This window comes from Myotis brandtii, unplaced genomic scaffold (genome assembly GCF_000412655.1).
Source record: "Myotis brandtii unplaced genomic scaffold, ASM41265v1 scaffold1204, whole genome shotgun sequence".
NCBI classification, from domain to species: Eukaryota; Metazoa; Chordata; class Mammalia; order Chiroptera; family Vespertilionidae; genus Myotis; species Myotis brandtii.
Window position 1 is genome coordinate 16,713 of NW_005354186.1, and position 23,466 is coordinate 40,178.

General features: G+C 58.4%; 1 protein-coding gene across 1 annotated transcript in view; it reads right to left on the bottom strand.

The window, feature by feature from the left end:
• Positions 1-4,469: 4,469 nt before the first annotated feature.
• Positions 4,470-23,466, bottom strand: part of EPHA2 (EPH receptor A2) — a 23,437-nt gene continuing 4,440 nt past the window's right edge. The window contains exons 3-16 of the mRNA XM_005858716.2: positions 16,633-16,788; positions 16,196-16,528; positions 15,565-15,680; positions 14,985-15,138; positions 14,420-14,519; positions 13,893-13,948; positions 13,519-13,644; positions 13,237-13,422; positions 13,013-13,074; positions 12,701-12,910; positions 12,324-12,473; positions 11,073-11,266; positions 10,300-10,455; positions 4,470-5,103 (exon numbers count right to left, since the gene is read on the bottom strand). Coding sequence (XP_005858778.1) covers positions 4,998-5,103; positions 10,300-10,455; positions 11,073-11,266; positions 12,324-12,473; positions 12,701-12,910; positions 13,013-13,074; positions 13,237-13,422; positions 13,519-13,644; positions 13,893-13,948; positions 14,420-14,519; positions 14,985-15,138; positions 15,565-15,680; positions 16,196-16,528; positions 16,633-16,788 — 2,105 coding nt within the window. The 3' untranslated portion in view covers positions 4,470-4,997. The remainder of the gene's footprint in view (positions 5,104-10,299; positions 10,456-11,072; positions 11,267-12,323; positions 12,474-12,700; positions 12,911-13,012; positions 13,075-13,236; positions 13,423-13,518; positions 13,645-13,892; positions 13,949-14,419; positions 14,520-14,984; positions 15,139-15,564; positions 15,681-16,195; positions 16,529-16,632; positions 16,789-23,466) is intronic.

Sequence of the window (23,466 nt, forward strand, 5' to 3'; positions counted from 1 at the left end):
TCATGTGGCCCCACTGGGCCCTCAGGCTCCCCTCATTCATTTGTCTATGGAGGGCCTACTGGGTGTCAGACACTGTTCTGGGGAGAGGGCAATGGAGAGGTGAAGCAGGCACCCGTTCATTCACCCTCTGCTCTAGCAGCACCCGCTGTGTGCCCGGCCTTATCCTCCCACCTGGGCCACAGCTAGAAGTGGGGGAGGGGCATGGAGCTTGCCCACTCCTCCAGGATTTGCTCATTAAATAGGAAATCCAAGGCTGCTGCCCGGTGATACTGTTTTAACTTGCCACCCAGACTGGGAGCAGCGGATAAAGGGGCGACTCCCGACCAGGCACCCTCCTAATTGCTGCCTTCATCTCCTTCGGGGCTTTGTTGGTGCATCAAAGGGCTGCCAAGGCCCCCGCAGCTCAGAGCCCAGGGCGGGCTGTGGGCTGCAGGCCCACTTCTCAGCTCAGACAACTGAGGTCAGAGATGAAGGTTCTGCTTGGGGTGGGAACGAGAGCAAGGCTGGTGTCACGGGGCTGCTCAGGACATGACAGTCAGGGCCAGGGTGGCTTTGGGCTTGTCCTGGTCAAACGGGGGGACTCAGGCCCTATCCCCGGAGGTCTGGATTATGGGGGCAGGGACAGGCTTTTCTGGGAACACCTCTCCCCTCCCCTGATGGACTCCTACTTGACCTTGGCCTCAGCTTGGATGGCTCCTCTTCCTACAGGAAGCCCACCTGAACCTTCCAGGCTGAAACAGGTGTCCTCTGGCTCCTATAACACCCTCCCCCTCTTAGCCTGGGTCCTGTTGCCACTGTTGCCCCCACCCACCTGAGAGCTCCAGGAGGGCAGAGGGAGCCTTTTTAATCTCTGTGGCCCCAGTGCCCACCTGGCGCGGAGCAGACGCCCACTGCGGAAAGGAGTCAAGCAGCAAACTCGCCTCCATCCTCTCCGCCCCCTCCCCAATCTGGGGCCTGGGTCGTGGGGCACCGTGGCATCTGGAGACCTCGGGCAGGTCACAGGGCCTTGGTTCCCCCAGAACCAGCGCTTCTCAGACCGCCTCTAGGGAGGCATCCCGGAGAGAGAGGACAGCATGTCCTGATTTGGCCGTCCAGAGCGGCAGGTGGAAAACCATTTTGTTAGGGCCTCTGCGGCCCGGGGCTCCTGCCCCTGCCGTGCGTGAGCTGGGTGGCTCCGTCAAGTTACTTAACCTTTGGGTGCCTCAGTGTTCAAATCTGTAAAATGCTAATCATGGTGCCCGCCTGGAAGGGCTGTTGGAAGGATTAAGTGAGTAAACACAGTAAGCGCTTAGAGCGGTGGGTGGCGCCCAGGAAGGCCTGTGTAAGTGTTTGCTGATACCCGACCTTCAATTCAAGCAACACATTCCTGTTGCTCTGGGTTTGTTTGCTGGGTTTTTTTCATGTTAACTTGGTTACTAGTACTGTGGCGTTGGCCAGGTTTCTCCAATGTGGGACACACACACACACACACACACACACACACTTTGTAACCCTTTCTGCACTTCCTTTCTTCGGAGGGTATCGCTAGGTCCAGCCCACACTCGAAGCAGCGGGGAATGCACCTGCTGCAGGGGGCACCCCCGTGGGTTATTTGGAATTATTGTGAAAGGAAGGCTTGTCTGGTCTCCCCATTTATTTCTTCAATCACTATGTATAGCAGCATGGACGTGTGGCAATTTATTTCCTACTTTGGGTTATAATCTAATTCCGTGTCATCTGTTGTTCAATCTGGTCTGTTTGGCCATGTGGGATCGCCTCCAGGCTGCCTCCTGTGTCTGACATCCCCCCAACGGCTTATTTTTTGAGTGTCTCCTTTCCCTCTAGAACTACAAGATGCTCTAGACTCCTTTTCTCTTTCCCCTGCCTCGGTGGTAGGATCAGTCATTTCTCTAAGGAGCCGTGGTTCCGTGTATGGAGAGTGGCGTTTAGGAGGCAAGATCTGCTACCTGGGTGTTACTGCTTCTCAGGAACAGAGCTAGGTTTGTTCTAATATTTTTTTTAAATTAAGTTTCCCCTCTTGGCAATTGTGGGGTCTGTTGGAAGCTCCAGACAGCTGCCCGGCCTTTGAATACAGACCCCGTCTGCAGCTCACAGGCCTGAGCAATCTCACGTGCCCTAGGCGGGCCTTATGGCGACCGGGGCTCTGAGGGAGGAGCTCATGCGGTTACCTTCCCCCTGCTGAGCCCCTGCCGGTGTCCACTCCTGCTCACCAGCGGGGCCTCTGGGTGGCTGAGTTGCCTTGGCAATGGGTCTCAGGCCTGGCCTTGCAGCTCAGGCTTGCTCCCTGTTGAAATGACAGCTCTGTCAGCAGTGGTGGCAGCAGCCACAGCCCAGTAACAGAGCCACGGTCTCACACGGGGCAGGCCCGGCAATTTAGGTCCCAGGAAGGCCTGACTCAGCCCCATGCCCAGCGCACCCCTGTGGCCCAGCGCTAACGGGAGGAAGGCCTGGCTAGCTGGTCCCTGCACTCCCTCACCTTCCCCAACCCCAGCCCTGCCGGACACTGCACGACTCATTGATGCTCAGTGGGCCAGGACCAAGAGCTGGCGCCCCACGGAGGCAGCCCCCCTGCAGTGGCCGGCTGGCCGGCAGTCTCTTGAGACCCCAAGGCAAGCTGAGGGAGGGCCCAGAATGTCTCCTCTGTCTCCCCGCTGGTGGGAGTCAGGCCTCTACCAGTGACTTCTGTCTGGGCGCAGTAATGGTGCCTCACCCTGTTTAAAATCTTCCGTGGCTCCCCATTGCCCTCAGCTTAAAAATCCCGCTCCTAGATCTGCCTTACAAGGCCCTGGAGATCCCTTCAGCTCCCACGTCTACTCTAATAATAACAAATTGTTTGTGCTTCCCTTGCACAATCACATGGTTTCACACAGCCATAATTTACTTTGCCTGCGTTGCCCTCTTCACTGGTTAATTCCTCATTGTCCCTGAGGTCTCAGCTCTGGGTCACCTCCTCCAGGAAGCCTTCCTCCTGTGCCCCAGGTCATCTCTGCTCACCGGGTCGTGTCCCTGGTCACCTGTGGGCCACAACTTCCTAAGGTGTGAACAACCTCTGGCATTCAGGGCAGCAACCTGGTGTAGTAGAGAGGGCTCAGGATTTGAAATCGTGTCTCTGGCTTCCCTCAAGGCCTCTGCTCCTTCCCGCTGTGCGATTAAAGCGAGTCACTGCACGTCTCTGAGCCTTCGTCTCCTCTTCTGTGAGAAAAGCCTCTAATTGGGATTTCCGGCCCTGCTTTCAATTTTGGCTGCTGTCTCCAACTTGCTGGGTGGCCCTGGGCGAGCCCTGCCACTGGGCCCAGCCTCACTTCTCCTCTTCTGTAAAATGGGGCTACCCATAAAACTCCAAGTGCTGAGGCTCCAACAAGCCACCACTTGTGAAAATCCTTTGTAAACCTCAGAGCCCAACATGGACAGTTGAAGAATGTATTTCAACAGCTCCGTGGAGATGTGTAGGAGGGGGCCCATGGCTGTTGTTCTCCCGTCTCCCAGCCCCCCACAGCCTGCAGATCAAAGGTGACTGAGGCCTGTTGGCATGGAGGCTGGGCTTGGCTGGGCCTGCTCCCTGGCTCCCTGCCCACCTCCCACCCGCCCCCACTCCCAGGGTTACATGACATGTGTGCCTTGCGAAAGAAGCTGTTTAAATACTCAGCGTGGGGGCGACCCTTCACCCCCCCACTTCCAACACAGAAGGCCTCTCTGCCCCTCCAAAACTCAAAACCCAAGGTCAGTTTGATCCATCTGCAACTTTATTCCAGAGCAGAAATAAGTCATTTCCTAACAATAAATATAAAAAAATAATAATAAATTAAGGTTCAAAAAAACAAACAAAAACTCCCCACAAAACAGAATCGTTAACACTGACGGAGTCATGAATGTTGTCTAAGGAGGCGAGAGATGGATGGACCAGCCCCCCGCCTGGGAATGTCTGACACACCGTCCTCGGCCCCAAGCCCTAGCTGGGCCCCCTGTCACACACACATTCTCTCCACAAAGTACAAAATACATATTTTAAAAAACCTCAACACAACCGAGCATCCTGTGAGGGCCCTGGGGAAGCAAGGGTTTGGCCCCTGGGGGCTGAGGACAGGGCCTGCGAAAGGCACCGTGGTCGGCAAACTTCGGCTCGCGAGCCACATGCGGCTCTTTGGCCCCTTGAGAGTGGATCTTCCACAAAATACCACGTGCGGGCGCGCACATAGAGTGCAATTGAAACTTCGTGGCCCATGCGCAGAAGTCGGTATTTTGTGAAAGAGCCACAACCATCAGTCTGTTCTCTGAATCAAGGAGTCTGATTCTATTTTGTAAAAACTCCTTTCTTGTTCTTGGTCAGTGGCTGGCAAACTGCGGTTCGCGAGGCACATGCTGCTCTTTGGCCCCTTGAGTGTGGATCTTCCACAAAATACCACGTGCGGGCGCGCATGTACAGTGCGATTGGAAGTTCCTGGCCCATGCGCAAAAGTCGGTATTTTGTGAAAGAGCCACACTCAAGGGGCCAAAGAGCCGCATGTGGCTCGCGAGCCGCAGTTTGCCGACCACTGCAGAAGATGGGGAGCAACTCTGGGCCTCTCCCAGCTGAGTGCGCTGTCTGTCCTCTTCTCGTGAGTGGGTGGGGCTTGAGGTACCCTGTTCCCGCGGCCACTCACCTCCCGAGACAGCGAAAGGGAGGCCGGTTTGGAAATGCCCCACGTGTATGTCCCAAGGCCTTGGCGGGGCTCCTGCCCAGGAGGCTGGGACCACGGCGGTGCCTGCTAAGTGCTTGGCTGCTGTCCTTTGTGGGCGAAGCACCCCCGGCCCGGATCCCTGAGCGTCTCCTCAGTTCAGTTCAGGCCAAGCTGTCCTCTAGACACCTGCCCTGCCCCCCAGCAGAGGCCTCAGGGTGGCATCCGTCAGAAACAACTGGAAATAAATAAGGTCCCTCGTGCCAGGCGCAGAGCTGGCAGGGAAGGCCACTGTTTCTTCAAGTATTCTTGGCCGAGGGGGGCGCGAGGCCCCGTCGGAGCTCAGATGGGGATCCCCACTGTGTTCACTTGCTCCTTGAGTCCCAGCAGGCTGTAGGCGATGCGCTTCTGGTGGCCGGGCAGCCGCACCCCAATCTTCTTGATGTCACTGTGGGTGGGAGGGAGAGAGGGTGGGTCAGGGGCTGGGAGAGGTGGGCAGCTGTGGGAGGGGGGCTGAGGTGGGGAGAGAAGAGGGGGCCTTGGGGACCGGGCGGGGCAGAGGCCTGACGGAAGGATCTACATCCTGAAAGCATGCTGACTTTGGCAAAAATAAAAAAATGACAGAAAAGCCAACTCTGTGAAGTTTTTTTTCTTTAAGTCAAATCTGCAGGATTATCTGTGAAGTACTAGTAGGTGCTCTTTTCACGCTCATCTGGTAGATTGGAAAACTGAGGCTCAGAGAGGGAAAGTGACTTGTCCAAAGTCACACAGCTGGGAGGTGGAAGAGCTGTGAACATTGCATCCCCTCCCCCACCTCGGGTCTGTCCCGAGTGTCCCCAGCTAAGCCCTCTTGCCCAAGCAGCGCTGATGCCGTCCCCAGGGACAGGAACGCTCGAAGGCTGTTGCTCAAAGGTCTCTTCCCAGCTCCCACCTCCTTTCACCCCACTCCCTCCAAGTCCTCCCTGCTGCTAACTGACCACGGAAACACTTGCTGAGGGACCACCAAGGGTTAACGCCCTGCTGGTCTCCAATAGGAGGGCTTACGGGTCACCTGAGGCAGGTGTTTCCCCTTTAGGACGCTCAATTTCCCACCGGTAAAATGAAATAATAGTGTCCAACTGGGGGTGGGAGACCCCGAAACCGGTGGCGGCATGGGTACCAGATAGAAAGGTGTGCCCAGGAGCCCATCGTCCCCCTCCCCCACCGCCCTTCCCATGCAGCCTCCATCCCCTTGTAAAACCACTTCTGCTCCGAGCCCTGGAGCAGGACGGTTCTTGCTCACTCTGGGAGTTTTCTCCTCTGCCGTCCTCACCCACCAGCCCAAACCCATGAAAACACCCAGGTTTTTATGGGCCGTCTCCTGGCTGTAACTGGAGCTAATTATATGGTGCAAGTTCCTATTTGCAATTCCGGAGACGTGACTTTCCCACTGGCGCTGGGAACCCTCAGAGGAGTGCTGAGCAGGGAGCGCAGACCCAGGTGGGTGGAGAGGGTGGCTCAGGGACTGGCGGCTCCCACTGCAGCAGGAAGGCCAGGAGTCAGACATCTGGGAGAACTTCCTACCCTCTCACCCTACTGTGCACCAGGCGTGTCATATGCATGGTACCCCTGCAGTCCCCACAGTGGGGAACCCAAAACCGAGACTCAAAGACGAAACCTAATTTGAACAAGGTCTCCTGCTAGGAAGTGGCAAATGTGGGACTTGAGCCCAGGTGTGACGGCGGAGCCCAAGCTGGGGACCCTGCAGCTGGCTGGCAACAGGAGTCACCCCGGGACCTGTCTCCTCTCTCCACATCTCCATGCCTCCTTCTGGTCAGTCTGTCTTCCCCTGGCTCCTAGTTTCTAATCTAAACAGTTGAGGGGTTTTACAAACAAGAGCTGTTTTCCCCACCCCTGTAGGTTTCACAGTGTGGCTCCCGGAGAAACATCTGCACCGCCGGGGAAAGAGGTAGGGGCCTGGGCCCACCTCCAGACTTCCTGGCCTTGCAGCTCTGCCGCGGAGCCGGGAGCCTGCATTTTGCCAGCCCTCAGAGACCCTGGCGCATGGTTTAAAAACCAGGGGGTTGCTTTTCGTCCGACATCTCATCGAGGCAGCAGTGGTAGCCGTTGCTCCCTCCCAAGACGATAAGAAGCAGAAAGGTTCCGGAAAGTCGGCCAAGACAGACAGAGACCAGAGAACAAATCTAGGGCAAGGCCAAAAAGAAGACGTGGGCCAAGGGCAAAGTGCAGGACAAGCTCAACAACCTGGTCTTGTTTGACAAAGCAACTATGACAAACTTAGCAGGGAAGTTCCCAACGACCAGCTGTGCCCCAGCTGCTGTCTCTGAGACAGAGACCCCGCTCCTTGGCCAGGGCAGCCTGCAGGGGTCCTTAGTACAGGCCTCACTAAACTAGTCCCAAGCACAGAGCTCAAGTAAAGTGCCCCAGCAACTCCAGGAGAGGGGATGCCCCAGCTGCTGGGGAAGATGCAGGAGCAGCAGGTCCCACCAGCTGGGCATTTTGAAAAATAAAACTTATTAAATTAAAAAAAAGAATCAGTGAGGCATGGGAGCTGTAGGAGGGCAATGGCTGGGCCCATCCCCTCATCCCCATGCCCTCCTGAGGTCTAGGATAGGCCTGGTACACAGTAGGTCCTTAAGGAAGGAGTGTCTGATGAATGGATGAATGGATGAATGGATGGATGGATGGATGAATACTTTAGTGGATGCTGATTCACTGCCCAAGCTGCCTTGGGCCTGTCTCCCGCATTGGTGTGTGGTCCATGGGACAGGGTGGGAGCTGGGGTTGCTTCCGAGGCCCGTCTAGGAGGCAAAAGCCCTGGGCTGGGAGGCAGGAGGCCCAATTCCAGTCCAGGACTCCACCCAAGCCCTGGGCCGTCCTGTCCTGTCCTGTCTTCGCCCTCAGCTTCTTTACATGTAAATGGGAGGCTCTGATTAGATGCTTCTGAGCCCCCTGCCCCAGCCCCATTCTCTTTCAACACAATGCCCCCAAGCCTCCCTCCCCTGCCTCCTTCCCTAAGTAGAGACACACCAGCTTCTGTTTCCCCCTCGGGGACCCAGGGCAGTCACTCCCTTCACTGGGACGGGGACACACAGGGCCGAGGCCACCTTTTTCCTCAGCACTCGCAATGCCAGCCCTGGCCCTGGGAAATTCAAAGGCCACACCTCCCCAGGAAACACCTACTACGTGCCGCCTGGACACAAGGAGCGGGGAATGGAAATGGCCTCACACCCTGATCACTCATTCATGCAGCAGACATCCCATCAGCGCCAGGCCGAGGCGGAGGGCACGCGGGGACCGTAAGACCCTCACAGGACGCTGTGTGCAGCAGCCTCAGACACTGGGCAGGGCCTTTTGTGAGGATGAACATTTTTCTGGGGTGCAAAGCCACCACCTCATTAGCTCCTCAAAGCCATTTAGAGCCACTGGTCTAGCTGGAAACTCAGTGGCTCCCAAATAACAACGCGCTGAGGGAAGGCGGTCACCATGGGACCACGGAAACGTGCAGCCAGCCCCTTGGGACAGACAGGCCTAGGAAGCAGGGAGGCCAAAGGACCGGGGACGACCTTGAGGCCTAAATCCAGACCCCATGGAGAAAAGAGCGGAATTCTCCCGAGACCAGCTCAGAGCCTCCCACCGGGATCCACGCATGTGCAGACACAGCCTTCAGGTTGAGAAAGTGCTTGCGATCCCCATCTGTCTCATTTATTTGAAAGGAAGAAGGAGGCAGTGGAGCTGTGAGTCACGCAGACCCCAGCTCTGAGCACCAACGGGTTGGTGGGAGGGGGAAGGAGCGTGGAATGACTTCCTGCCTTTATCCAGGCCTTTTCAAAACACAGCACACACGCACACACACACAGCCTCCGTCCATCCAAGATAGCCGTGTCCCGGCTCGTGGGAAAGGAATTGGCCGAGGAGCACCCCGGGCTATTTCGGGAAGCCTTTGAGAGCATGTTTCCTGTAAGCACTTCTCTTGCCCTCGGCCCTGCTCACCCAGAAGAGAAGCTGTGCTGTCCTCTGTCCTCGGGGGGAGCCCCCGGAGGGGTAAAGGGGGCTGTTCCAGGTTCCCAGGGAAAAGGCGGGGACCCGGAACCCGGGCATCTGCCCACGGGCTGGGGCAGAAAGCAAAGGACTAGAGGATTGAGCCCCTACTGTGCACCAGGCGTGTCATATGCATGGTACCCCTGCAGTCCCCACAGTGGGGAACCCAAAACCGAGACTCAAAGACGAAACCTAATTTGAACAAGGTCTCCTGCTAGGAAGTGGCAAATGTGGGACTTGAGCCCAGGTGTGACGGCGGAGCCCAAGCTGGGGACCCTGCAGCTGGCTGGCAACAGGAGTCACCCCGGGACCTGTCTCCTCTCTCCACATCTCCATGCCTCCTTCTGGTCAGTCTGTCCTCCCCTGGCTCCCAGCCCCAGCCGTCCCCTGGGATGGGCCATGGACTGGTCTGAGAGGCCTTGATTAGCAGTTTGGAAGCCCAGCTGAGCAGTTTTCAGAGGCCCTGGAAAGTGTTTATGCACAGGCCCAAATCCCAGAACCTCTGTGACCCAGAACTGTGAGAAGCTGGGGTCATCCCCTCCATGTGGTTCCCAAAACCTCCCAGCCCCAGCGCCCATTCCTGCCGTGACCTTGAACCCTGTACATGTGAGGCTGTTGGGGGACATCACACTATTTTTAGAAGCACAAAAGGCTAGGAGGATAGTGTCTTCTCCCTCTCGGGGTGGGAGGAGGTATCCCTGCCAAGGCCCTGCCGGGAAAGGTCCCTGATGCTGGAGCTGGGAGGAGAGATGAGCTCCCATAGGACAGCCTGACCAAGGGCAGAGCAGGGCTGGGCAAGGGGAACGGGCGCTCTCTGCCAGGCTGGACCACAGGCTGACAGTCACCATGAGGGAGAGGTGCCTGGGAGGGGCTGGCCGGGGCCCTTTCTCCTGGGCACCAGCCAGGCTGTCCCAGGGCTCTGCCCACTTCTTGGCATCCTGGAGAGGAAGGCTGCCCCTAACTGGCTGTGACCCCAGGCAAGAGTTGTAACCTCTGGGCCTCGGTTTCCCTGTTTGTAAAACGGGGAAGTGATAATAGCATCTATTCCAAAAGCAAACGGAACTCAATCAGCGATGGGGATGAAGGGAAGTCATTCTTTTTCCAGAGTCCCGGCTATAAACTGTGTGGCCTGAAGTAAGCCCGTAATCTCGGAGCCTCAGTTTCTCCACTAATGACCTCCATGGTCCCTGAGCTCCGGACCTGGACTGACCAGGGCTGGAGTCCTAACTCTGCCCCTAGCGGCTGCAGGACCCTGGACAGGTCACTGCACTTCTCTGCACCCACTTCTCACCTGTCCAGTGAGAACACTGACGGGCCCCACCTGCCGAGTTAGCACGAGGACTGATTCCAGGCTCTCGTGCACAGAGCCGGCCCACAGGCTCCCTCGAGAAATGCTACTGCGAATGTGACTATTCCTCTCCCACTCTGGACAAAAGGCGCCGGAAGAAGAGGGAGCCAAGCAGCATTGCTGGTTGCCGGCCTGGCTCTGCCCTTCCTCCCCAAGCAGAGGGCGAGAGGAGAGAGGAGGGTGGGGAGGAGAGAGGAAGGGTGGTGGAACCAGGGGCAGGAGGCGGCGGGCGGCACGGGCAGAGCCCAAACTCACTCGTTGGTCATCTGTACCACCTTCTCGATGGCCGTGTAGCCGGCCGCCAGGAAGTGCTCTGTGTACTGCTGCATCTTGATGGACTCGAGCCACTCGGACACCGTGCGGAAGGGCACCCCCTCGGAGCCGCTGGTGCTGGGCAGCCGGATGGACACTCTGCAACAGGAACGCCCGCCCTCGGGTCAGGGTTGCACACCCAGCCCGCCCTAGGCCCCCAGCCTGTGGCTCCCTAACCTGGGCAATTCACCCAGCTGCCCGGGCCTCAGTTCCCTCACCCGGGCAACGGGAAAGCCAAGTCAGGCGGATTCAGGGAGGCAGCCTGGCATGCTGGGAACACTCAGTGTTTGAAGTTTACTGCTGCCCCCTCTGCCTCTACTGACAGGACCACCACCAATAACCACAAAATAGCGAAACCTTAACAGAGAGACTCAGGTTCCTAGCGCCACAGTCCCCGCCTGGCCACGTGCCCGCACGTAAGATACTTAATTGCCCTCCCCAGTTCCTCATCTACAAAAGGGGGAGGATTCTAGGACCCACCTGTAGGTTGTTCAAATGAGTTAAAACATGTAAGAGCTGAGAGCAGTGCCCGGCACACTTCCCACATGTGCTGGTGGCTTTCATTATTGTTACCCACGCCGGCCCCTGTCCAGTCTAAGTAAAGCCCGTGCGGGACTCCGAGCCCCTCGCCCACTATCCCTGACCGGCCACTACGCCACCGAAGTGGCTCGGGAGTAAGGCTGGGGGCTGCCGCGGGTGGAGGGCACGGGACTCACCGGGGGTCAAAGTCAGCCAGGGTCTTGAGGGAGTCGGGAGCGCGGATGAGCTTGTCCAGGATGCTGACGATGTCGGCGAACTTGGGGCGGCGGGCGCGCTCCTGCTGCCAGCACTGCATCATGAGCTGGTAGATGGCGGAGGGGCACTCCATGGGCGTGGGCAGCCGGAAGCCGTCGTTGATGGCTTTCATCACCTGGTGGGGCAAGGGAGGCAGGTGGGCAGGGTGCCTTCACAGCCCTCAACCCACGCAGGTCCCGGGGAGCACCAGTACATGGAGGTGGGCAGAGGAGGAACGAACGGGGAGTCCCAGAAACAGACAGGATGGGCCTCCTTTCCTGAGCCGAGAGGACAAACAGTAAGTGTCGAGGGGCTGTCTCCGTACTTCCCCGGAGGAAGGGACTCTGACCCTGATCCCTCACAGGCCCCAGGCAGCAGCCATGCTGTGAGCCTGCAGCCAGCCTCCCTCCAATCTCTGGGCGAAGGCATCTATACAAGCTGCCCCCTTCGCCTAGGCCAGCGTGTCAAACTCGCGGCATGCGGCCCACCAGCCGCAAATTTGACATGGTTGGCCTAGACTGCAGTGGTCGGCAAACTCATTAGTCAACAGAGCCAAAAATCAACAGTACAACGATTGAAATTTCTTTTGAGAGCCAAATTTTTTAAACTTAAACTATGTAGGTAGGTACATTGTTATTAACTTAACTAGGGTACTCCTAAGGCTTAGGAAGAGCCACACTCAAGGGGCCAAAGAGCCGCATGTGGCTCGCGAGCCGCAGTTTGCCGACCACGGGCCTAGAGCACTCTTCGCCTCCTTGTGTTCGCCTGGCTACTTTACTGTCTTTTGTCTCAGCAGAGATGTGACCTCCTCTGAGAAGCCTTCCAGGCCTTCAGGCCGGGGGAGGCATCAGGCATGTGCACACACACCCATGTGCACACGCACACGTGCACCCACAGGTGCACACACACATGAATGTACGTGCAGACACACACCCACAAACATGCACACACACCACTAACTGGTTTCCTTGTCTTTCCACTGACTGTAGTAAGAGACTGGATCTGAAACCCAGCACAAGGCCTGGCACATAGCAGGCCCTCAATAAACCTAAATGAACAAACCCACGAAAGGTCTGTACCAGATGAAGACTGGCACCCAAGACTCTTCTCTGCCCAGCCTTGGGGTTCAGGAATGAGTAGAGTTTAAGTTCAGGTCCAGGGCAGGCCAGGCTGGGTAGGATGAGGGGGCCTACCTCGTGGTTTGACAGCTCCCAGTAGGGCCGCTCGCCATACGTCATCACTTCCCACATGACGATCCCGTAACTCCACACGTCGCTGGCCGAGGTGAACTTGCGGTAGGAGATGGCCTCCGGGGCTGTCCAGCGGATGGGGATCTTGCCACCCTGCAGGGGACCCAGGCCCAGTCACCACTGTCCTCGCTGATCAGCCTCAGGACTATTGCAGCCAGACCAGATGCTGCAGTCAGGGCCCCTCCTCCGTGCTCCCTACAGGTGCTCTTGCCTCCTGAGGCCCCTGGCCCAGGTGTGCAGGTACGAGGACCCCACCGCAGGCAAAGGCTGCTGCACCCTCCAGCCATGGACCCCGATGGCGACAGCCCCCTGGCACTCACACTGGTGGTGTAGGTGGCCTCGGGGTCGTCCTCCAGCACACGGGACAAGCCGAAGTCGGACACCTTGCAGACCAGGTTGCTGTTGACGAGGATGTTGCGGGCGGCCAGGTCGCGGTGGACGTAGTTCATGTTGGCCAGGTACTTCATGCCGGCCGCGATGCCCCGCAGCATGCCCACCAGCTGCAGCACGCAGAACTCGCCATCCTTCTCCTGCCAGAGCACAGGCCTCAGCCACCAGCCGGCCCAGAGCCCAGGAGGGCACCCCCAAGCCTGCCGCCAAGGGTCCCAGCCCACCCCAGTTCACATACATACCCGAAGGAACTTGTCCAGGGCCCCGTTCTCCATGTATTCAGTGATGATCATCATGGGCTTGTCTGCAGGGGGTGGGCACAGGTGTAAGGGGATGGCATAGATGGGGGGTACAGCTATGGACGGAGCCCCTGTATGATAGCCCTAGTGGGCAGCCCCTCTCCACCCCCTGTAGGTAAGACCCCCCAAGGGTCCCCCCACCCCCCACCACTGGTGACAAGCCTCACATTTGGAGACGACGCCCTCCAGGCGGATGATGTTGTGGTGGCTGAACTGGCCCATGATGCTGGCCTCGCTGAGGAAGTCCACCCGCTGCTTCTCGGTGTAGCCGGCTTTCAGCGTCTTGATGGCCACAGGCACCTCCTTCTTCCCCGACGCCTTCAGTGTCCCCTTGTACACCTCCCCAAACTCTCCTGTAGGCAGGCAAGGGGGGGGGGAGCATCCCCAGTCAGCCGGGACCGGGCACGCCCAGCCCGTACCAGGCCCCTCCGCAGGCGCGCCAACCTCACCTGCTCCGATCACCTTCTGCCGCGTGACACAGGACGGGTGGATCTCGGTGGTGAACTTGAGCACGGCCTGGTTGGGGTCCTCGTAAGTGTGGGGGTCTACATATGTCTTCAAGGGCTTCAGTTGTTCTGGAAGGGGGCGGAGGGGCTGGTCACAGACAGGCCAGGGAGGGTCCCGGGGAAGGGTTGCCCTCAAGGAGGAGGCAGAAGCTACAGGATCAGGGGCCAGGAGACCGGGACCCAGCCATGGGACATGGAGCTTCTGGCTCAGCCCCTCAGAGGAGTGCCCGGGCTGCGGGCTGAGATGGGGCCGGGGGCCTGTGGTCCGGGGGCCTGTGAAGACAGGGGGAGGGCCCGGGGCGGGGGCGGCATCTCACCTGACTTGGAGAAGTAAACATCCTCCGAGGACTGGCGGGCCCGCTGGCTCTTCCTCCTGAGAACCCACAGGAACCAAGCACAGGGGGTCAGCGGCTGCTCTGGCCAGGAGCCTCCTGACCCCGCTGTGGCCCCGAGAGGGGACTGAGTGTGCTCAGCGCCCTGCTCTGCGGGCAGAGGGCGGAGGGCAGGCTGGGGCGGGGCAGACAGGAAGCGACAAGTGGGCTCACTCCTTGGGATCTGCGCCCTGTCACGGCCCAAAGGAGGGCTTTCCTCATTAGCCCTCCCTGGCGCTTCCTGCCTGCGAGTCCGGAGGAAGTGTGGACACACCGTTAACAACAAGGGCAGAGACGATGACCGCCGTGTTCCAGGCCCCACTGTCTCAGGCCCCACGGAGCGCCAGGCGCTGTGCTGAGCACTTTGTAGCTCACTGCATCTTCACACCCCCCAGGGGCAGGGGGAGATCACTATCAGCCCATTTTCCAGACAGGAAACCGAGGTTCCCACCCCTCTGCGTCCCACCACGAACCTGCGATGGAGGAAGAAGCCGATTCCTGCCAGCACCAGGAGCAAGACAATGACCACGGCCACTCCGCCAATCACCGGCACGTTGGCAGATCCTTCCATGGCTGTTGGGGAGACCAACTGATGACAAGGAAGCTCTCCCCCCCAACTCCACACCCCTTGTTGCACCCACTTTAGGGACCCGAAACACATGCTGGGTATTTTTACGTGTGATGGTCATAACGCTCTTTATTCCCATTTCACAGGTGGGCAATCAGAGGCCGACCCCCGGGAATGCAGCCGGCACTCCCAGGTATGGGACTGACTCTTCCTACGATGCAGGATTTGACCTGGGTCTGCCAACGCCAGAGCTCAGATCCTCCCTTCTGCTCTGAACGAATGTCGCTGGGTCCCCTCCCCCAGCTCCCAATTCAGGCCCCTCCCCAGGCCATCAACCCACACGGCTGTCCTAGAAGCAGGCTGACCAGAAGGGTGGATTTCTGAATCTGTTGACCCTTTCCTCCTCTCAGGATGTCTAGCTGCTCCAGTTCAGGGCCCTGGCCTGGCTCACGCCTCGGTCCCCGACTCACACAGCGTCTGGAACTCGTGCACCTTGCTGTTGGCCCCCTGGCCCTCCTGTGTCAGCGCCTGCACTTGGACCAGGTAGGTGGTGTCCGGAGCCAGGTCGTCCAGGGTCACAGAGAAGTCCTCGGTGCGGCGCACGTTGTAGTTGTAGGAGTCCCCCTGGGGGTGGCCGGTGGGTGCAGAGGCAGATGGTGAGGGCAGGCAGGGGCATCAGCTCAGCCCACAGAGACCACCCCTGCTTAGCTCACTTATGCAGCAAACTCAACGCTCTCCTTACGGAGGGGGAAACTGAGGCTCAGAGAAGTCAAGTGGCTGGCTCAAGGTCACAGCCAGCAAATGCATGACCCGGACTCCAACCCAGGTCTGCTGGATCCCCAAGACCTGGATTTCCCCCCAACTATCTCGTCTGGGAATTCCAGAACACTGTGTCTCCTCTCCCCCAAATCTCTGCTGTGCTGGCCTGGGACAGGTGACTCAGGAAGAGCCCAGACCTCAGTTTCCCCATCTGCAGAATGGAGCATCTTCAGACGGCTGTGTCGTGTGGTGGATATCTATGACACCCTCCCTGATCCCCTGCAAAGTTACCTTCTTGCGGTAGGTGACCTCGTACTTCCACACACGGCTCTGCTGTGGCACAGGGATGCTCCAGGACACGCTCAGCGAGGTGGTGCCCCGGCTCTCCAGCTTCACCTTGGGGGGCTCTGGGCAGAACAGCGGGTGGGGGAGGGGTGTGATGAGCCACCCAGGGGTGGGGGGCAAGTGTCCCCAGACCCGGATCCATCCACAGCCCAAGCTCTTTAAACCCCCACCTGGGATTCTTAACTTCCAGCTCTAGAGCACAGAGCCCCAGACCCCGGCCCCACACAGCTAGCTCCTCAGAAGAGCCCTGAGAGCATTTGTGAGTGCGTAAATAATAAAAACAAAGTCACAGCCACCTCCTGCTATAGCCTTTCTATGGACCAGGCACTGTTCTAAGAGCTTCATATAGAAGAATTTATTAAACCCTCTCAATAGCCCTGTTACCCGTTTTACAGGTGAGGAAACGGAGGCTCAGAAAGGTTGGGTAACTTGCCCACAGTCACAGAGCTGGGGAGTGACTCCAGAGACTGTGCTTTTAACTACTGGCTGCTGCTCTCTCTCTGAACACAGCTGAGCCCTGGGTGGGGGTCCTCTGGAAGCCCCACCTGGGCGACAGCCACCACCACCAGGCCCTCACCTGTCTGGTTGATGCTGACGCTGGCCGTGCGGAAGCTGCGGCTGGCCACCAGGTCCGAGACGCCGTTGCGGGCCTCCACGGCGAAGGTGTAGTTCATGTGGGGCTCCAGGTCGCTGACTATCACGCTGGTGCGGGTCAGCTTGTTCGGGAGCTCGGAGTAGCGCACGCTGGCCTCGCAGGGTCTGCACTCGCCTGACTCGGGCAGGCACTGTTCGCAGGTGACCCTGTAGGTGATGTCTTCGCGGCCCCCGTTGTCCAGGGGCGCCATCCAGCGCAGCTCCACTTTGGCACCCATGCCCACGGCCGTGAGGTAGCTTGGGGCAGAGGGCGGGCCTGCACAGAGGGCAGAGGGCAGAGCTCGAACCCAGGTAGCCCTGGACATGGCAACCACCAGACCCTGGCCACCTGTCAACCTCCCTGACCCGCTGCACACTCACCTGTGCAGGGCATCGACAGCGAGTCCTGTGGGGCCCGGAAGTAGCCTTCCTCACACTCACAGAACGTGGCCCCCTCGGAGGACGGCAGGGTGTGTGCGGGGCACTCCAAACAGGCACTCTCGGACGCCTCCGATTTGAAGAATCCAGACGAGCAGGCTGGTGGGCACAGGGACAGACATCGGTCAGTTCAACCAGTTCCCACGGCAACGGCTTTTCCACTCCCTGGCCACGGGACCCCGGGCAAGTCGCTCAGCCGCCCTGGGCCTGTTTTCTCATTGTAAAATGTCTTGTGACGTGAAAATGCATGGCAAGCACCTAGCTCACACTGGACACTCAGGACATACCTCATCTGCATGCCCCGAGCCTGTGCATCACTCCCCACTGGCTCTTGCAAGAAGCGCCATGCCCCTGAGCTCGGCATTCAAGGCCCACGTCTCGCCCTTCGGCTTCCTTAGCATCCTCTCTCACACCTGCTCAGCACTGGACAGAGCTTGCTGTACCTCCTTTCATCTGTGCCAACCAGCCTGACGGGTCCCCACCTGGACGTCGGGCTGCCCAGGGCAGTAACTGTGTCTCCTTCACTGTTTGTTTTGATGACTATCACCACCACCTCAACTGGTCGGCCAGGCACACCAGCTCAGGATGCCACCCCTGCAGGTGCTCCCCCCGCGCCCAGATCCGACCGTCTTTCCGTTCTAGGGCTGGCCGACCAGAAAGCAGGAAAGGCCAGGCCCCCAGCATTTTCTCTGGGTCTGTTTCCAGGCCCGAGTCATTTCCGCCACTCACAAAGGCAGCCAGGAAGCAGTTCTCCCTCCCCCGATTGGTAGGTCCCGTCCTGGCAAGGCCGGCGAGGGGCTCAGGCACCTGACTCCAAGGCCTTTTTTCTCACACTGGCCTATCCTGCCCCCGCCCCAAGCCCCTTCCCGGCCCCACAGACAGGAAGCTGCCCAGACACAAGGCCCACTGTGCGGGGCTACCCAGGGCTTGAAGTGGAGAGGGGTCACCCTAGGGACACCTTCCAGAGCCCTACGATTACCGATACCCTCCTTCGGCTTAATCTGTGGATCCAACACTCGCTGACCCTGGGCGGGCATGGGCCCGAGGTGTGACAAAGCCCCTGACTCAGGGAGCAGGAGCATGTGACCGTGTCTGCCATAAAGGAGTGGGCAAAGGGCTAAGGGGCTGGAAGCAACCTTGGCCAGAGGTCCGAGGAATCATGGAGGAGATATTTCAGCTGGGGTTTAAAGGCTAAGTAGGAGTTCGGTAGGGCAGAAATATGGGGAGGAGTTAGGGGTGAGAAACAGCAAGACTAACAGAAAGCATGAGTGTCTTTGTGGGCACAAATGGTGGGGGGCATCAGGCAATAAAGGCTGGGAGGTCTCCAGGAACCAGAATGAGAAAGGCCTTTACTGCCAGGCCCAGGAGCTGGGGCCTTATCCTAAGGCAATGAGACCATTGAAGGTTTGATGCAGAGAACAGTGGCACAGTCAGATCTACACGGTCAAGATAAGCCTTGAACAAAGTCTCCCTCCTGTCCTGTCCCCTATGTGAGCAGAGGTGGGACGGGGACGGGAATCAGGGGACAGGACTCAAAGAACACCCAGTTCCTTAAGGTCCTGGACAATGACTTCCTGCTAACGACTCTTCTTACAGGGGGGCCCTGGGGACTGTCCCAACAGCCTCTCTCACCCCCTCCGCTGGCCCTGCCCTGTCAGAACCTCAGCACGTGCTGTAGGAAAGGGGACTTGTCCAGGACAGAGGGGGCCTGGAGCCCCAATAACTAACACTGACCACTGGTTAAACCACGACTGGGTGCAGCTCCTGGTCCAAGCGCCTGGCATTCATTTAGTTCTCACAATAAGCCCGTTAAACCTGGGCACTGCGACCACTCACTCCGCTTTGGTGGCGGGGACATGGCTGTGCAGAGAGGCCAGACAACTTTTCTAAGTTCACCAAGCTCCCAAGACACAAAAACAGGACCTAAACCCAGGATTGCTGGACTTTGAGCCCCTCTCCTTTCCCACCAGCATCTCAATGCGGAGTAAAGAGGGATCCATGTTCTGGAACAAGCCCAAAGAGGAGATGGCCTGCTTCAACAGCCAGACAATCCCAAGACTGACATCAGAGCAGCTGGGAAAGGGGGTAGGGGTGGGGGGTCCTAACATAGGTCTTCTCACACTGGGCACATTTATGTCCTATGGCAGCGGTTCTCAACCTGTGGGTCGCGACCCCTTTGGGGTTGAACGACCCTTTCACAGGGGTCGCCTAAGACCATCGGAAAACACATATATAATTACATATTGTTTTTGTGATGAATCACTATGCTTTAATTATGTTCAATTTGTAACAATGAAATTGGGGGTCACCACAACATGAGGAACTGTATTAAAGGGTCGCGGCATTAGGAAGGTTGAGAACCACTGTCCTATGGGAAGAAAAGGGTGGACTCAAACCCAGGGTGGGGTGGCCAAAGTCTCCTTCAAGTGTCACAATGTATTTAAGAAACTCCTGGGTGTTATGCATTCGTCCTCATATCTCATAGAAGACAAAATAGCTCTTTCCTCTCCCAAATCTTTGGGTAAAAATGAGACTCCAGAAAGCTGGGCCATGTTTATCCTGGGATTTCAGTTCCCCCAGATGCTCGGACTTGTCTGCCAGGGGTCTGCCCCCCGGGTGAGCGGTGCTGCAGGAGGCCTCGTCCCAGCAGGGTGGGGGGCTCAAGGGCCCCTAGAATCTCCATCGCACCTCTCCCGTCCAGGCTCTCAGTGCGGAGGGGACCGTGAGCCTCCACGAGCGTGGGCTTGGCTCTGCTTAAGGCTTTTGAGCCACCTGCAAACCCCCCACCATGCCCCCACCCCACAACCACGCGGCTGCGCCCCAGCCCCCCAGCCCTATGCCAAGAGGAGGAAGTGGGGGAAGAGTCGGGTTCCATTCTCTGGCCCGAGCCTGGGGGTGGCCCGCCTGCTGCCGGCAGGAAAGAGGGAATTTGGAGAGATTTCCGCTGCGGATGTGCCAGATAACACAGTGGAGAGGCAGCATCAACAGGGCATGTGCTTGCCTGACGGGAATGTGCTGCCCCCTCCTCCAACCACAGAACTGCAAGGGGCTCTCCCCGGGGCCACGCCAGAGCGTGCCCGTGCGCAGGGGCCTCGGAGTTCATGGGTAGGACACCAGCAGGCTCCCGTGTCTTCCTCTCTTTGCCTGACGGGATTTCCTGCCATTCTGGGCAGGCAAGCGGGGACAGGGGCCACACACTGGGTGTTCACACACACTCAGACACAGTCACACACCAAAATACTCCCTGTCCCTTAGCCAACCAGCAAATCCTTCTGCATCCTCCCATAACCCAGCTTGGCTATTATAGAGCGCCTCTACACAGCCCTTCCAAACTGCCCAATTTCTGGCTCCCTTCTTGTCCCATTAGGGCATCTGTTACTCAGTTTCATATTTACCAAGTAGAAATTGAGCGCTCCCTACACTGGCACAGTGCTGGGTGCTGGGATACGACGGCGAGATAGATAAACACCATTTCTGCTCCAGGGGAATTCACAGCCTGGCTGTAATGCTCCATCCGAAATTATTTCCGCACATATTAGGAGCCGCTATGAGACTGGCAGCTCCTGGAGAGCAGGAAGGGAGTCCAATTTATCTGTGTCTGATGGCCCAGCAGAGGAGCTGGCACACAGTAGGTGCTTAGCTACTATTTGTGGGCTGGATGGATAGACAAATGAATGAATGAATGAATGAATGAATGAATGTGTGAGTAAATGGCAAAACCTACCATGTGCACATTAAACACATGCTCTAGGACCAAGAAGTGAGCAGTCCAGGGAGAGACCCTGTGGGGATGGCGTGCCAGGGCATCCACCTGCCTACCTGCCTGGCACGCACCTGGCATTGGCACACCTGCGGAGATCTTCTCTGGCCCCACTCACCTGGCAGGCCTGTATCACTCTGAGCAGGGGAACTGGGGCACGGTGGCTGCACCCTGGGCTGTACCCCAGTTTTTCCAGTTCCCGGTACCCGCCCCTCAGGTGGCAGCGTGGGGTGACTCAGGGACAGACACCCTCTGGCATGATGCAAATCCAGCCCCTGGCAGAGCTCCTCTCCTCAGGCCCAACCGCCTCTCAGGCCAGTGGTGGGGAGGTCACAGGGGCAGGAGGTCACAGTAGCAATTCACCTGGGGCCAGCCACCTCCTCAAGCCGTGCCCAGCTGGTGTGCAGCACCTCAGCCCAAGAATGCAGAGTGTGGACTTTGTCTCCTGCCCTCACAGGCAGCCAGTGGCAACTCATAGTTACTGACCCAGCAAATGAGGGACATTGATAGCTCCGGGCCCTGGGGGGCTTCTCGCTCCCTGGCAGGCCCTGTGGTCCCCACAGAAGCCGGTGTCTCCATGGCCCCGATTGCTGCTGCAAGGTGATTGCTGCCAGCACCCTGACGCTCTCACGCACGCACGCGCTCTGGGGAATTATCTTGGGGGCATTCCTCCACAAGCCATGATAAGCGAGGCTCCCCCCACCCCCAGTCTCCCCGCTTCCTGCTCTCTCCCTACCACCAGCCTTTTATCTTCTGTTTGCTTTCCCTCGCCTCCTTCCTTCCTTCCTTCCGTTCTGGGGACCCACTCACCTCCGGTGAGGGAGGGAGGGGCCTCCCCAAGGAGCTGCCAGCACCTGAATTTGCCCCAGTGTGAGCTGAGGGTGGGGCAGACAGGGTATGGGGGGGGGCCAAGGGCAACTCCACAGAACTGAGGCCCGGTGGCACCCAGAGCCCCCAGCTGTGTCCTGACAAAGCAGGGGTCCTGCCAAGGCCCAGGGGCACCTGCCTGAGACCCACCTCAACCAGAGCCTCTCCTGCCCAGGGCGTGCCTCCCGTCAGCTATGGACCCTGGACTAGGCTGGGGCCCCTCGGGATGCCAGTGCTCGGACCCTGCTCCTTGGCACATGGTGAGGTCCCACGGTCAGCGGTCTGGCAGAGCAGCCCAGGTTCTGGACTGAGCCACAGCACAAAGTCACAGGCCCAGAGGGGACTCCCCAAGGTCACCCAGCTATAGATGGAAGGACACATGCCCAGGGGCAGCTGGGGACAACGTACTGCCCTCCTCGTTACAGGCCCCAGCTCTTTAGGTCACTGTTTCCATTCTCTGGGCCTCAGTGTCCTCCTCTGTAAAATGGGAATAAAATCCTCAGCCCCTCTGGGTTGTTTGTGAAGATGGAAGAAAACCTTGCTTCTGAAATGCTTAGCATGGTGTCCGGAATGGGGTGTCCCTATGAACCGGGAATAGAGAAACTAAGGTAGAGAGGGGACATTCCCGAGGTCCTGAGCCCCTTCAGGGAGCAGGAGTCGCCAAGGAGGGAATTCCCAAACGCCCACCTCCAGCTCTGGCCTCCCAGCTGCTGGGCTGAGCTTCTGGCCAAAGCCGCTGGCCACCTGCTCACCTGGCCAGCAGTCCCATGGCCGAGGCGCCAGCCGGGGGGCCCGCCAGCTCAGCGGCCGATGCCAGCACAGGAAGCGGAGCCGAGAGGGAGACAAAGCCGCCCCAGGGGAGATGACGGTCAGCCTGTCAGCCTGAGTGACTCCACTGTCCTCCGGCGGGGCCGGGGTGGGGGTGCCGGAGTGAAGCTGGCTCATTCCTGACATAGCTCACGAGAGTTCTCCGGGCAGCGTGCCCACCTGTCCAACACAACACCTGGGAGTGCCTCCCTTCCGCTGGCCACTTAACTCTTTCCTGAGCTCGGAGCTTCCTGGGGAAAGAACCCTGAGGAGAAACAAACTTTGGGAATAACCTGGACCAGGTGCTGGGTGACCTCGGGGTACCCACGCTCCTTTTCTGGGCACAGTTTGTCATCAATACAAGCCCCAATGGGAGAATCCAGGTCGCCAGGGTTCTCCCATTAGGAACAGGGAGGCAGACCCTACGACTCCCTCAACTTCTCCCTCAACGTGCACAGCAAACACCCCCCTGATCACCCCACCTCCTGCACAAGGACCTGCCAGCCTGGGGTTGCCCTGAGAGCTGGTCCCAAGGCCAAGCGCTGAGTCAGGGATTCCAAAGGAACTGGTCATTTCCCGCCCCATTTCCTGACCCATCCTCTACCCTGGATGCCGCTGCGTCGCCTGCATTCAAATCCTGATGCAGCCACAGCTCAGCTGTGTGACTCTAGGCAAGTCTCTGAGCCTCAAATCCCTGTCTGTTAAACGGAATGGCAGAGCCCGGCTGGTATGGCTCAGTGGTTGAGCGTCGACCTATGAACCAGGAGGTCACGGTTCAATTCCCAGTCAGGATACATGCCCTAGGTTGCAGGCTTGGTCGCCAGTGTAGGGGGCGTGCAGGAGGCAGCCAGTCAATGATTCTCCCTCATCATTGATGTTTCTATCTCTCTCCCTTCCTCTCCCTTCCTCTCTGAAATCAATAAAAATATATATTTTTTTAAAAAGGAATGGCAGAAAGGTGGTGCGAACTCGGCACGAGCGTCCGGGTAAGTGCTTGCCTAGCTGCGTGCCTGCCCTTGGAGAGCTCTTGTCTATGAAAGTTGCTGTTATTCTCTCCATCAGCATCATGGTCAGGGGCTGCTGGAAAAAGCCTGGAGGGATACAGGGAAGCCAGGCTGGAGGCTCGCAGCCATACAGAGGGCCCCTGAGCACTGAAGGGAATTTTGGTAGAAGGATCCCGAGGAGGGAAAAGCAGGCAACAGGTGGCTGGCAGTTGAGAGGGTCCCACCGACAGAGTCAAAAGATTTCGCTCTCGGAAACCAGTCCTCCCTACCCGGGGCTTGCTAGCTCTTCTCAAACAAAGCCTGCCAGAATCCTGGCCCCCCACCTCCCCACCTCCGGGA